This window comes from Dipodomys merriami, unplaced genomic scaffold (assembly GCF_024711535.1).
Source record: "Dipodomys merriami isolate MVZ:Mamm:240054 unplaced genomic scaffold, mDipMer1.0.p SCAF_1, whole genome shotgun sequence".
Taxonomy (NCBI): domain Eukaryota; kingdom Metazoa; phylum Chordata; class Mammalia; order Rodentia; family Heteromyidae; genus Dipodomys; species Dipodomys merriami.
Window position 1 is genome coordinate 116,580,265 of NW_027202270.1, and position 14,310 is coordinate 116,594,574.

Here is a 14,310-nt window from a genome sequence, read left to right on the forward strand (position 1 = left end):
TACTTGGAACTCAAAAAATTAAACCACCCAACAACAAATCCTCAAAGAATCAACTGCCCAATAAATAAGTGGGCGAAAGACTTAAAGAGAAGCTTCTCTGAAGAAGAAAGAAGGATGGCCAATAGACACATGAAGAAATGTTCAACATCCCTAGCCATAAAAGAAATGCAAATCAAAACAACATTGAGATATCACCTCACTCCAGTTAGAACAGCAAAAATAAGAACTCTAACAACAACAGATGCTGGAGGGGATGTGGACAGAAAGGAACCTTACTTCATTGTTGGTGGGAATGTAAACTTGTTCAACCACTTTGGAAAGCAGTATGGAGGTTCCTCAGAAGACTTCACATAGATCTCCCCTATGATCCAGCAATCCCACTTTTGGGCATTTACCCAAATGTTTACAAACAAGACCACACTAAAGCTACCAGCACAACTATGTTTATTGCAGCATTATTTACCATAGCTAAGATATGGAACCAACCCAGATGCCCCTCAGTAGATGAATGGATCAAGAAAATGTGGTATATATACACAATGGAATTCTATGCCTCCATCAGAAAGAATGACATTTCCCCATTTGTTAGGAAATGGAAAGGTTTGGAAAAAATTATATTAAGTGAAGTAAGCCAGGCCCAAAGAAGCATAGGTCCCATGGTTTCCCTTATTTGCAATATCTAGTATAGGTATGAGTCAAGCGGAAAAGGTCAGATAATGTGATGTTAGGAAAATGAACCCTTAAATATGTATTTTAATGTTTTCGTTTCTTTCATGCATGTGTTTCTAACGCATTTATAAGATTATTTCTTTGTTGCTTTGTATGTCCCTCCCCCACAGTGTAACCCCCGCTTTCACTATATTTGATGTCAGTATAACATGTGGAGGAGATGGGGACAAACAAGTCGTTTAAGGATTCAGGTGGACCTGTTGCAACAATGAGAAGTACAAAATGTCATGTCAAAACCAGCTTTACAATGTCGGTGTGGGGGGGGGGAGGGGGGTATAATTGGGTGGGGGGAGGGGGGTAAAATTGGGTGGGGGGAGGGGGGAGGCGGGGAAGGGAAGTGAAGGGTAAACAAAGGAGGAGGCTGCAATGCTTGGTAAGAAATGTATGCATTATCCTGCCCATGTAATTGTAGCCCTCCTGTACAGTATGTTCTCAAATAAAATAAAATACAATTAAAAAAAATAAAAATAAAAAAAAAATAAAAAAAATGATTAAAATAAAATAACTAATAAATAAAATAGCCAGGTCCCTGAGTTTAAACCCCAGTTTTGCAAAATAAAATAAAATAAATACATAAATTAAAATGTTCTACTTTAGTTAAGATCATGAAATATCTTTGCAACTATTGAACTGATTAAACTATTACTGTGAGCCATATTAATAATAGAAGTATCTGTTTTCAAATTATACTATTTGGGCATCTTTGTATAAAGTTTAATCAGATAATATTGTTATATTAGCTAAAAATAAAGAGAAAATAACTAGAAAAAAAAATCTCTCCCTATCACCTTAGGAGTATGGAATCATTTATATATGCAGTGTTATTCTCTTATGAATTTTCCTAATGCCTACAACATTCATTTTAAACAGGAGACACACCAGATATTGAACCGTCCTTAAAAGCTCACACTCAAGGGCCATCTAGGTTTCAGTGTCAGCTCTGACACTAGGTTTCAAACTTTTTTTCTCTCAGTGATAGTCATAATAGTACTTCATACTGGAGGTGAAAGGAATTAATTCCCCTATTAATTCCTTCCATTAATAGAGTTGGGCCTACACAATACCTTCATAAATGTAGCCATTGTTATTTGCTCTTATTTTCAGTCAACTAAAGAAAATTATTCATATCATGTAACTTTTCTAAGTACTGGAAACAGTTTTGGGAAACTTGACAGTATCTGAGGAAATTCTTGAGAGCTGAACAAGCTCTAATGTATCTGTTGCAGCCTAAAGCAGAGGACCAAGATGTTGTGTTCTATCTGTGGCTGTACCACCACTGGTGCTAGACCTGGCTCTCTGTCTGCACTACCAAGGGATCTGTTTACATACTCTGAAGTTACTTCTGTTCTCTAACAATCTACAATTCTTTTTCTTTCCCTTTTTTTATTGTAAAGATACTGTATAGAGGGGTTACAGTTGCATGAATAAGGCAATGAGTACATTTCCTATCGAGCATTGTTACCCCTCCTTTGTTTTTCCCCTACTATTCTATAATTCTTTTTTTTTTTTTTTTGAGTCAATGATGGGAGCTGAACTTGGCCTGAGCACAGTTCTTTAGTTCAAGGCCAACGCCCTACCACTTGAGCCACAGCACCACATGAGCCACAGCACCACTTCTGGTTTATGTGGTACTGAGGAATCGAACCCAGGGCCTCATGCATGCGAGGCAAGCACTCTACCACTGAGCCACCTTCCCAGCCCTATTCTATAATTCTTTAACTCCAATTTTGTTGTTGTTTTTTTGGTCGGCTAAGTTATTTACATAAGTTATTTGACAAGCTATTTGCTTAAGTTATTTAATAAGTTATTAAGCTATTTACACAAACATAAGCAGAATGTAAGTGTCCACTTAATAGTTTCATTTTTTAAAAAAAAAGCAAAACAAGAAAATATGGCCAGATTTGAAGGTATGTGTTTGAGTGGCCCTGATATAACACATCCTTGTATGAATAATGAGAATTCCACAAAATGAAGTTGAGGGCAGTTTAGCACCTTACCAGGACTTTAAAATATGGCAGTGGGGTAGGGAATCCATGGGGTTAACCACAGGTGTGACCTCTGACCTGCAACTTTATTTTTCAGCCCTGGTGTTTTCATTTTATGTTTCATAAGCAGTTTTTCAGGGGAAAAAATGATGGCACATCTTTAAAGTAAAATTAAAGAGTTGATTTATAAGATTACTAGATTAAAAAAAGTGTCATCTGAGATCAATGAATTAAAAACTCAAGAGAAATGATAAAATTATAATGGTTTACATACTGATTTATTTTAAAGCACTATATATAATCACAAAGTATCATAAAAATAGTTAAATACAATGTTTAAGTTTCAAATAAAGTCCATAGTTATAATAAATATATATATGAGTACCCATACAAGCAGTTTTGAAGGTAGATTTCAAACCCCTAAAGCTGCATGATGTCTTAAGGACTTTTAAAATGCACATTTGTAGAAATTTGAGGAAACTAATGAAAATGTTTGGTAAACATATACAAACATCTACTCTGTAAGATGAAAGAATATTCCACAATGTACTCAGACTTGTTTAAATCAGCTGAGCATTGTGGTATACCTCTGTAATCCTGGCATGTGGAGGGCTGAGGCGGGAGGATCATAAGTTCAAAGCCAACTAGGTATATATAGCAAGAGACCCTGTCTCAAAAACAAACCAAAACAAAATCCCTAAATCCTGTAGTTTATAACATCATCTTAGAAAGGTATTATAAAATCTAGCATTATACATTCTAATCTCAAGTTTCTTATATGATACTTTCTCTAAGTCCTTTTCCGCTTGTGTAATTTCCCTTTTTAAGAATATCTTGGATCTGAGGAATAATCAGAGCATAGCAAAATGCTGCCGTAATTGTTTAATTAAATGTTGTGTGTCCACATGATCAGGAAATGCTTCTTCTGACTTCTGAGCAGCAACATAGCTCCTCTGCAGATCCCCAATCTGTGAGAAATACCAGAATGAGAACAGAATGAGATTAGAAGGTGAGTATGGAAAGGATAAGATTTTAACATTTTACAGATGTAAAATGTTAAAAGAGCTTTAAAATTTTAAAGGTAAATTGCTCATTTATGCCTCTCATAAACTAGAATTCTATCATGGAGATTATAATCTCGCCATAAATATTATATGAGACAAACAAAATCATCCATTATATAAGCAATTTATGCTTCATTCTAGTTAACTAGTTATGAATTCAAAAACCTGTGTTTTCTTTTCCTGTCACTGACAATATTATAAACACAAAATGACATTTGCGTTTCTAAATAGCTGATACTTTGTAGCTTAGGTAATTACTGGTAATGTACCACTAAGACATATTTTGATTAGGGTATTATCAGGAAATTTAAACAAAAAATAATGTATTTCAAACATAACAGTACATTCTTGAGAAGTTTTAAATGGCACTAACACAACAATGTTGAGAAGATATCTGGTTTTTAAAGTTTACAAAAGTCTATTCAACTGTCCCTTGAAATGAAAATGTTTGTGTATATAAAAACCCATTTTTTTTTGTTTTAAAAACCCATTTCTTTCAGACTGTAAAAATCAGTCTTCTTCAGGAAGATAAGGTCAGACTTGTCTTATTTAGCTGGAATTTCTTAAGCCCAGAAGGAACAAGAAACAGACATGGTGATAAATTTAAGAAAGAGAATAATACCTTGTCAGATACTGTTGCAAAATTAAAGTGTGGTTCATACAAACAGGGTGCTAAGGAGGATGCAGTTTGTAACAGTGCGCTCGCCTATATCAAAAGAAAAAGGAAAAGTCAAAGGCTCATAAACATACATCAGAACTGTCATCAGAGCTGTCTGTGATTTCTCTTGATAAACGAATTCTATCTAGGATAGGACCGTAATGTGATCCTGTGGTGAACACAGATGCTGTGCCTCCTGAAATACAGGGCTTTTATTAAAATACAATTAGCTACTGATAGCCTGCCAAAATGATGTTCATAATAAACACTCCAAAAGACAGAGAAAAAAGGAGCATTGAAAATTTTGAGTAGACTTATTATTCAAAAACCACTGTCTCATAAGAATAAATCTTGTCATAACATATAACTTAAAATATTATCTTAATGTAAAAAGAAGTCTCCTTAATCTAGTTCTTGTGAGTGGTAACTGAGTTAACAGGCTTTCATTATCTGTTCCCAAATGTAATAATAATACCAAAAAATATATAATACATTTTAAACCTCAAAGTCCTGTGCTGGATGACTATGAGAAAGTATTCATCACACAGATGACTTTTTTCTAAGTGAAATAGCAACAAGAGGGGCTGGGAAGGTGGCTCAGTGGTAGAGTGCTTGCCTTGCATGCATGAGGCCCTGGGTTTGATTCCTCAGCACCACATAAGCAGAAAAGGCTGGAAGTGGTTCTGTGGCTCAAGTAGTAGCGTGCTAGCCTTGAGCTGAAGAGTGGAGGGACAGCACCCAGGCCCAGAGTTCAAGCCCCACGACTGACCAAAAAAAGAAAAAAAAAAAAAACAACAAGAAATGATAAGCTTTCTAGCCGGGCGCCAGTGGCTCACGCCTGTAATCCTAGCTACTCAGGAAGCTGAGATCTAAAGATAGCGGTTCAAAGCCAGCCCGGGCAGGAAAGTCCATGAGACTCTTATCTCCAACAATGCACTAGAAAACCGGAAGTGGTGCTGTGGCTCAAGTGGTAGAGCGCTCGCCTTGAGCTGAAGAGCGCAGGGACAGCACCCAAGCCCAGAGTTCAAGTCCCATGACCGACCAAAAAAAAAAAAAAAAAACAAAGAAATAACAAGCTTTCTGATCTCTAAAGTATTCACAACACAAAATTCACATTCATTTTTGTGCCTTACAAGGCTAAAGGATCCTACATTGAAGAAACCATAGAGCGGCAAGAGATGCTCATAAATGATTGATTGTCAAGAATATTAATAACGTAACAAGGTATTAGACAACCTTCCAACTTGTAGCTAAATCCCCAATTTGTGTCTACAACCCTGAAGACCTTTTTTTTTCCTTAATAGAAAATAAGAGGATGTCAGCTCATATAGGAGGGTAGATATTTATTTTTAATGATCAAATGGGATTAGTATACAACCTTTCACCCCAACATTTCAGGTCGACTGTATCCTGAGGAAACCACAGTAAGCAGGACGCACAGACAACACCAACTTGGAGGCAGAGGCAGTCACAAAAAGGCATAAGCACACAGCAGAGTTACTTAACCAAGCAAGTACCCATTCCTGAACAGCTGATATGAAACACAAACCCACCTCAGTTACTTTGGGAGAATTTGAAATAAAGTTAATCCCATCCTTATTTTTGTTAAGAGGTTATCAATGTGCCTTGAAAACCAAATGCGTGTCCCAGCCTGCTGCTCAATGTGTCTGTGACCTTTGGTAAAGTTACTTACCACCCTCCTCTCAAATCTCCATTTCTTCATCCAAAGTGGCAGAGCTAATATTTCTCTTTAGCTGCCTTTCTGTATTATATTTAGCATTTTAAACTTCTTGCCATGCAGATAATAATAGTACATTGAGGAGAAATGACCATGTGCTCAATACTTTGCTTCAACCATGCCAGAGCTTCAGGGGCATGATGTAATCCTCACAGTGACACCTTCAGGTAGGTATTATTTTTATTAGTCTATGTTACTGACCACCCACTTATTCCCAAAATGTTCATTGAGCACTTTCCACATGCCAGGAGCGGTTCTGAGACAATACCTGGTCAAATAAGAACTGTGAAAGTATAGAGTGGAACACGAGCTATCTCCCAAGGGCGTTTCTTAGATGGATGCTCAAGACGGCTTTGCTGAAGAGGTAGTATTGAAGCTCTGAGTGACAAAGAGACACTTCTGATGATAAGATCTGAGAGAAGAACATTTCACAGGCCCTAAAGGAAGACTGAGTGCTGCATATCTGCACCACAGCAAGGCAGCTAATGTGCGTGGAAGTTCAAGAGAAAGAGGAAGAAATGAAAGATGTGATCTGAGAGGGGGAGAGATGGTGCACAACCTCACAGGCAATGCTTGGCAGCCCAGGTTTTAGCCCAAATACAAAGAGAAAGCCCTGAAGGATTCTAAGCAGAGTAGTAATAAAACAATCTTCATTTTTAATCCCTTAAGACTACTCTGAGAAGGATATATTTATAATACTTATTAACTTTATATTTATATTTATAACACTTACTAACTGGAGTCAGTGGGGAAAAGCCTGGACTAACAGTCCATAAAAGAGAAGAGAGCAAGGTTGTCACAGGACATGACACTGACAGGTCTGTTGGTTATGATTGGGTGTGAGGGCATCAAGAGTAGAGAGGAGGAAAGAAGGTTTTGAGGGCAGCTCCTAGGATTCTGGTAGGAGCAATTAGATGATGGATGGGTGACAGTGAATGTTAGATCTACTCACTTCTAAGCTAAGGAAGACCAGGAAGGCATATATGGTCCCAATAAAATCAAATGTCATATTCTGGATTCAGAAAAGTGCAATCCCTTACCCAATATCACATAGCTAGTGCATGGGCTTCTTCAAACCCAAGCCTGGAAGACTGCAGAGCTCATTTTAAAATCCTAACATGCAATGACAGCCACATGTGACAGCTTATCTTTGAAGAGAGCAGACCGTTCACGGGGCCACTGTTCTCTGACCTGTTCAACATGGCCCTTCCGCATCTCCAGCACGGCCAAGTTGTTGTAGGCTGGAGCATGGTAGTTGTTGTTGACCAGAGCCAGCCCGAAGCACTGATGGGCTAAGTTCATATCTCCTATTCCCTACAAAGAGAAGCAAACTTTTGTATACACAAATCGTGATATGCTTTCCTGATACACAGAGAAAATCAAGTACTGATCATACACTGTAAATTCTGTGTAAGTGGATTTAACTTGAGGATTGAAATGACCTACAATGACTGAGAAAACTCTCAACTGCCACTTAGATTTACAATACCTGAAAATTTCTTCAAAAGGAATTTAAGACTAACTTTTCTACAACAGATATTATTTGGAAAAACAACCACCACCACCTACCACAGCTACATGTCCCAAGTTGTACCAGACTTCAGCTGCCTCTTCTTCATTTTCAGCCAGAGAAAGGGCACGTTCAAATGAGGTCAGAGTCATATCATACTGCTGGGCATAGAAGCAGCACAGCCCCAGATTGTTAAAAAGCTGGCAATTATAAACACCCATCTGCAGGAGTCGCCTTGTTTAAAAAAAAAAGTTGTACATAAATGCTGGTGTCAGATCAACTTTATACACATTAAGGTTTATTTTTATAAAGTTAAGAATGAACCTGTTTAAGAATTGTAGCACCTGCAGAGAGTATAAATACGAAGCGTTATATAGCAAACAAATAAATGTTTAAAGCAAACACAAAAGCTTATCTGTCCTAACTAGTCACAAGACAAGGTCAACATTTTCCCAAAAGCTTTGGAAAATAAGCAACAGTCACAGGAAAGTAAAGCCCACACATTTTAGTGTTATAAAACTTCAGGGTTTTAAAAAATTTTTTGTTTGTTTGTTTTTGTCATTATGGGGCCTGAACTCTGGGCCTGGGTGCTGTCCTTCAGCTCTTCAGCTCAAGGCTAGCACTCTACTACCATTTGAGCCACAGTGCCACTTCCAGCTTTTTCTGCTTATGTGGTGCTGAATCGAACTCAGGGCCTCATGCATGCGAGGCAAGTACTATACCACTGAGCCACATTCCCAGCCCAACACTTCTGTTCTTGTCGGCAGGTTTCTAAGACCTCATCTGATTTGAGGATTGTGTGTTCCATGTATTGTTCAGCTTTCAATGGAGTTGAATCCTGTTCTAGCTACCTGTATTTTGTGGTTAAGCTGTGTCTACTGACCTCCAATAACCTTCCACGGAGGAAGAGATGATAACTAGAGGAAAGGTAGATCACTAGATTATCCACTCTGCTTTCAAACTATACAGCTAGAGCCCCATTTTGCTTGGAGGCATGATAAACTCCAAGGAACAAAAGAGAATCGAGTTCAGATATTCTAATGAAAATCTAGCCCAACTGCTATGGGTCAGCCACGATCCACTCTGGGCGGGGAGAGAAGGGTCAGCTGTATGTGTACAGCGGGTAATTATGCATCTTATGTTTCTAATATGTATTGGAAAGCATTCTGTCAGTCATCTCCTTGCATATGTCCTAAGGGCTAAAATCGTAATTTAAAAATGAACTTTAGAGGTCAGATGTAGGATAAAATAAGCATGTGCTCAAAAGAGAACCAATGAATATAGTTTAGTTAGCCTTTAAGAAACAGAGTTGAAAAATAAGACGTGACAATTACTTCCAAAGCAGGCAATCCTGTTTCAAGGCCTCACAAAGATTCAGAACATGGGGCCATCTGCTCTTTGCAAACTATTTCAATCTGAGTGTCCTTATGTTTATCAGTTTTCATGGAAGTAGTGAAGACAAGTATAACTATTAAGCTTTTTATTAAGTATTGTTTGTGGATAAAATGAAAACTGAAGCATTCAGGAATTCCAAATTCCCAGATGTCACTCTAATGTGCATAAAACTTCTTAGAGCTAGAATTTGCAGATTCATATACTCATGGCCTATATATTATTTTCCCATTTATATTTTAATTCCATCTCTATTCCTATTTCACCAATGGTTCTCAGCAAATCCAATAAATTGACTGTACAGCACACCTGTAAAACCGCAGAGCTATTTCTGGTTGGTCAGAATAGAAGTGGTGGCTTCCAATGTATGCAATGGCTTCCACGTGTGTGTTGTCTTGTTTCAACACTTTTTCATAGTATTCAGCTGCTGGTGAATAATAATTCATTTCCTATTCTCCATCAAGATGGAAGAACAATACTTTATTAATATCAGACAAGAAATGATTTCTCCTGATCAATTTAAGTTCATTCACTTAAATTATTTATTGACAACCTGCCATATGCTAACTATATACCAAAAAAGATGAAGTTATTGTTCTGAAGGAAGGTAAGGAGATAAACAAATGAATAAATACATGAGGTAATATCATATGGTCACAATGAGTGAATGGGAGGAGTATAGCAGGGAAAGAAGAGGGAGGGAAGGAGGAGGAGAAGGAAGAAGGGTATTGCTCCTGAAGAGGTGGTCCCTTGAAACGGGCTAGTTCAAAGGAGGTCTAAATGAAGTGAGGGAACATTTCTGAACATTTCTGGCAGTAGCTCATGCTGGGCATAGAAACGAACAAACATAGGAGTTAGGATTGCAGGGGTGGGGGTAGGGGGGTGGAGGAATGGAGAGAAAGAGAGAAGCAGCTGAAAGCTATTGTCATCTCTGCAGTGCCTTCAATTGTATGGAGAGCCCCAATGGCCACTGCATGGGCTAATATAAACATAAGATTTTACAGAAAAGCTTTCGGGGTATTTACATTCTTCGTGTGTGTGTGTGTGTGTGTGTGTGTGTGTGTGTGTGTGTGTGTGTGTGTGTGTGTGTGTGTGTGTGTGTGTGTGTGTGTGTGTGTGTGTGTGTGTGTGTGTGTGTGTGTGTGTGTGTGTGTAAAATCTCTTCATTTTTTAGCAAATTCTAAGCAATGTTCACATTGAGGAAATTAAAAGCAATCCTATCAGCGCTCAGGACCTCACACTTTCTGAGTAGGTACTCTACTATTTGAGTCACACCTTCCAGCTTACATCTGCATTTTCTCTGAAAACTACATGCTTTCTATTTTTATATTTACTCTTTTTAAGTTTTAAGTCTGGCAGTAGTGGATTCTTTTAGTGTAAGAAACCATTGCTTGGAATTGCAGGTGTGACTCAGGTGGTAGAGTGTTAGCCAAAAAGCACTCAGGTACCGAGTTCAAGTTCCAATTTTGCACCCCCCACACCCCAAAAAAAGAAAGAAAGGAAGAAGAGAAATAACCACCCCTAAAGAAGAAAAGAAAGAAAAAGAAATCATTGCTCATCCGCTTTACTTTTAAACTATTACTTAATAATCATAAGCAATTTTTATCACACCATAAATTTTCATATGTTTGAACATATGTTGATTCTATTTTGGTCCTTAAATGTATTCCAGCATTAGAATCACTTCAATTATACTAGTCCTAGAATAGACTTTATTAATGTAGACTTAAAATAACATTTTCAAATATATAAATGTCACTTCAAGTGTGTAATAACTTGGCATCATTTTAAGTGACTTTTCCCCTCAGTGGTTATTTTTGAACTGATTGAAAAAATATATAAACTTAAGCTAGACACTGGTAGCTCATGTGTGTAATCCTCCTACTCAGGAACCTGAGATCAGAGGATCACAGTTCGAAGCCAGCCCAGGCAGAAAAGTCCGTGAGACTTTTATCTCCAATAAACTACTCAGAAAAATCTGGAAGTGGTCCTACGGCTCAAGTGGTAGAGCACTAGCTTTGAGTACAAAGAGGCTCAGAAACAGTGTCAGGCTCTGAGTTCAAGCCCCAGGACTGTCAAAAAAAAAAAAAAGACTTAAAAAAAAAGATTTAAATTTGAATTCTGCAAAATAAAATCACAAATAACTTAAGGAAGTGATTATCACCCAGGTCTAAAACTGCACTATGCCTTGGAAGCATCTCATGAACTCCTGGTGGAGGGAATGTAAAGAAAGGAGATGTGCCTATTCCATTTGTATTAAAAGCCATAAGCAATATATTTCCAAATCAATCATTAAAATGAAGAAATGAAACAGTATTTGCAGATGAGCATTTTCTTTTCTTTTCTTTTCTTTTTTTTTGGGGGGGTCCAGTCGTGGGGCCTGAACTCTGGGCCTGGGCGCTGTCCCTCGGCTCTTCAGCTCAAGGCTAGCACTCTACCACTTGAGCCACAGCACCACTTCTGGCTTTTTTCTTTTTGCTTATGTGGTGCTGAGGAATCGAACCCAGGGCCTCATGCATGCAAGGCAAGTGCTCTACCACTGAGCCACCTTCCCAGCCCAGATGAGCATTTTCTTTACTAAAAGCATGTCTAAGAGAATCTGACAATGTCTTTAAAAATGTAAAGAATAGCTAATATCAAATCAACTTAGAAAAAGAAATGCATTTCTAGTCACCAAAAGAAATGAAACATAACATAGAAAAAAAGACTCCACTCATGATTACACATAGGAATACCTCCATGTAGAAAATGAGTTAACAAAGCAGGCCTGTGATGATTGTTCTTAGTCCAGCATTTGAAAACTCAGATGGTTCTCTGCACTGATAGAAACTTTCCTGCATGATAAGGTGTGTTATGCCTAAGTGAGTTAAGCACAGGGTACCTATAAAGGACTGGCTCCGACAGTGCCCTTCGATACCTATTATCTAATGAGCTTCCCTGGTAGACAACACTACTACAAGTTGTCACAACTTGTTGCTGGAAGAAATGTCCATTGTGACTCCATTGGGAAAAATACTCCTGGAAGCTTGCACCTGGCTTCTTCTGAACACTGCCTCATTAATCTTTTTTTTTTTTTTTTCCTGGTCCTGAGGCTTGAACTCAGAGCTCAGGCACTGTTCCTGAGCCTCTTTGTACTCAGGGCTAGCACTCTATCACTTGAGCCAAAGCACTACTTCCAGCTTTTTCTGAGTAGTTTACTGGAGATAAGTCTTAGGGACTGTTCTGTCCAGGTTGTGTTCAAAATGTGATCATCAGATCTCAGCCTCCCGAGTAGCTTGGATTACAGGAGTGAGCTACCAGTGCCTGGTTGCTTCATGACTTTTATCTGTTGCCATTTTTGTTTGTATGTTTGCTTTGTACCTGTCCTGGGGCTTGAGCTCAAGCCCTGGCACTGTCCCTGAGCTTCTTTTGCTCATGGATAGCACTTTACCACTTGAGCCACAGCGTCAGTTCTGCTTTTCCTGAGTAATTTATTGGAGATCAGTTTATTGGAGGAAATCACAAAATATTTAGTTAGGACAAAACAGAAGACCTAAAAAGAGTCATAGGCTTGAGGAAGTAAAGAAGGACAGCTCCGCTACCCAGCCTGTCCCTCAGGTATTCAAAGTGATTCCAATCGCTGTATCCACAGAGTTTTTAAATGGTTCAAGTTGGGTCAATCCTAGAGTATGGAATAACAAACAGCCCATACTATCAAGTGTGGAAAAGAAAAAAGAAAAAAGACCTACTCAATCTAATTTCAGGAATTATTGTAAAGCTATAGTAATTAGGCAGCAAGCAAAATAACTCAATAAAACTTTTCATGGAAGTTGACAGCAGGGACTTAAAAATTTTTAAGAATTCCTAGAAAGCCAAAATAGTGAAGACACTCCGGATGAAGGTAAACCCTATTGGGTGTGATTAAAAAGCTAGAGATTGAGCTAGCAATAGACCAATGGAGCAGAATAGAAAGCCTCAAAATCTATCAGAAACCGAAAACTATGACATTTGATGTTACAGAACTAGGGAAAGAACTGATAAATGTTGGGATGATCCATACAGGAAAACTAGCTTAGATCTCTATCTTGTACAGTTGTCTGTACTCTCCTGCGTATCTGGAATACTTCATACTCAAACCTTTGTTTGCCTAAATGCACACTGCAAAATCATTCTACTGCTGACTCATAATTTTATAAACTGTTCTCCATGCTAGGATCACAAGGAGCTATACATATTTAAGTAGCATCCAACCTCTATTTTTAAACTTGTAAAATAATATAAATCTCACCTCGTAGATCCTGGCAATTCCACAAAGCAGGGTAACTTCTCCTGGAAATTTCTCTAAGCCTTGTTTGAAAATATTTAAAGCAGTCACAGGTTGATCCAACCAGATATAAACCTAAAAGCAAGATGCATTTGAGTAGTATTATCATTTCTTAAAGTTTGTAATACAAATTCAGAATTGTTTGTAATACAAGTTCAGAATTACTGATGAGGAGCAAATCATCACCTAGATATTACAGTAAAAAAAAATTCAGTAATGAGCAGGGCATGGTGTTTCAAGCCTGTAATTCTAGCTACTTTGGAGGTAGAGATATTACTTCTTTGGGGCCTCACCTCTGGGTTTCACAGGGTCTTGGTCTTTCTTGGCAGACTCTGATAACCTTTCTTCCTGTTGTCTATGATCAGCACTACATAGCTGGGGTAACAGTGAGGCCCACACTGCAACCTAAAAAGTCAGGCAAAAAGCCAGACTTCCTTTTATACCTCACCTCTTTTGAATCTTCTTTTGAATATTTTTGACAACTTGGGTTTGAACTCAGAACTCCATATTGTTAGGCAGGTGTTCTATCACTTGAGCCACTTTGCCAATTCTTTTTTTTTTTGTCAGTCATGGGGCTTGAACTCTGGGCCTGGGCGCTGTCCCTGCGCTCTTCAGCTCAAGGCGAGCGCTCTACCACTTGAGCCACAGTGTCACTTCCACTTTACTGAGTGGTTTATTGGAGATAAGAGTCTCAAGGACTTTCCTGCCTGGGCTGGCTTTGAACTTTGATCCTCAGATCTCACTTTCTTGAGTAGCTAGTATTACAGGCATGAGCCACTGGCGCCCAGCTGCCAGTTCTTTTTAATTTTAGTTATTTTTCACATAGGGCTAGTCTTAGACTGAGATTCTTTTACCTGTAATTGCTATGTAGTTAAGATTATAGGTTTCTGCCAGTTTGTTGACTACTTGGTTGAAATAGGGTGTGGCTAAC

General features: G+C 38.2%; 1 protein-coding gene across 5 annotated transcripts in view; it reads right to left on the reverse strand.

Moving 5' to 3' along the window:
* Positions 1–2,976: 2,976 nt before the first annotated feature.
* Positions 2,977–14,310, reverse strand: part of Ttc8 (tetratricopeptide repeat domain 8) — a 44,206-nt gene continuing 32,872 nt past the window's right edge. For all 5 annotated transcript variants that reach the window (XM_070028256.1, XM_070028248.1, XM_070028275.1 and 2 more), the window contains 6 exons: positions 13,344–13,454; positions 9,386–9,525; positions 7,744–7,918; positions 7,366–7,488; positions 4,401–4,484; positions 2,977–3,682 (listed from right to left, as the gene is read on the reverse strand). In XM_070028256.1, the coding sequence (XP_069884357.1) occupies positions 3,566–3,682; positions 4,401–4,484; positions 7,366–7,488; positions 7,744–7,918; positions 9,386–9,525; positions 13,344–13,454 (750 nt within the window). In that variant the 3' untranslated portion in view covers positions 2,977–3,565. The remainder of the gene's footprint in view (positions 3,683–4,400; positions 4,485–7,365; positions 7,489–7,743; positions 7,919–9,385; positions 9,526–13,343; positions 13,455–14,310) is intronic.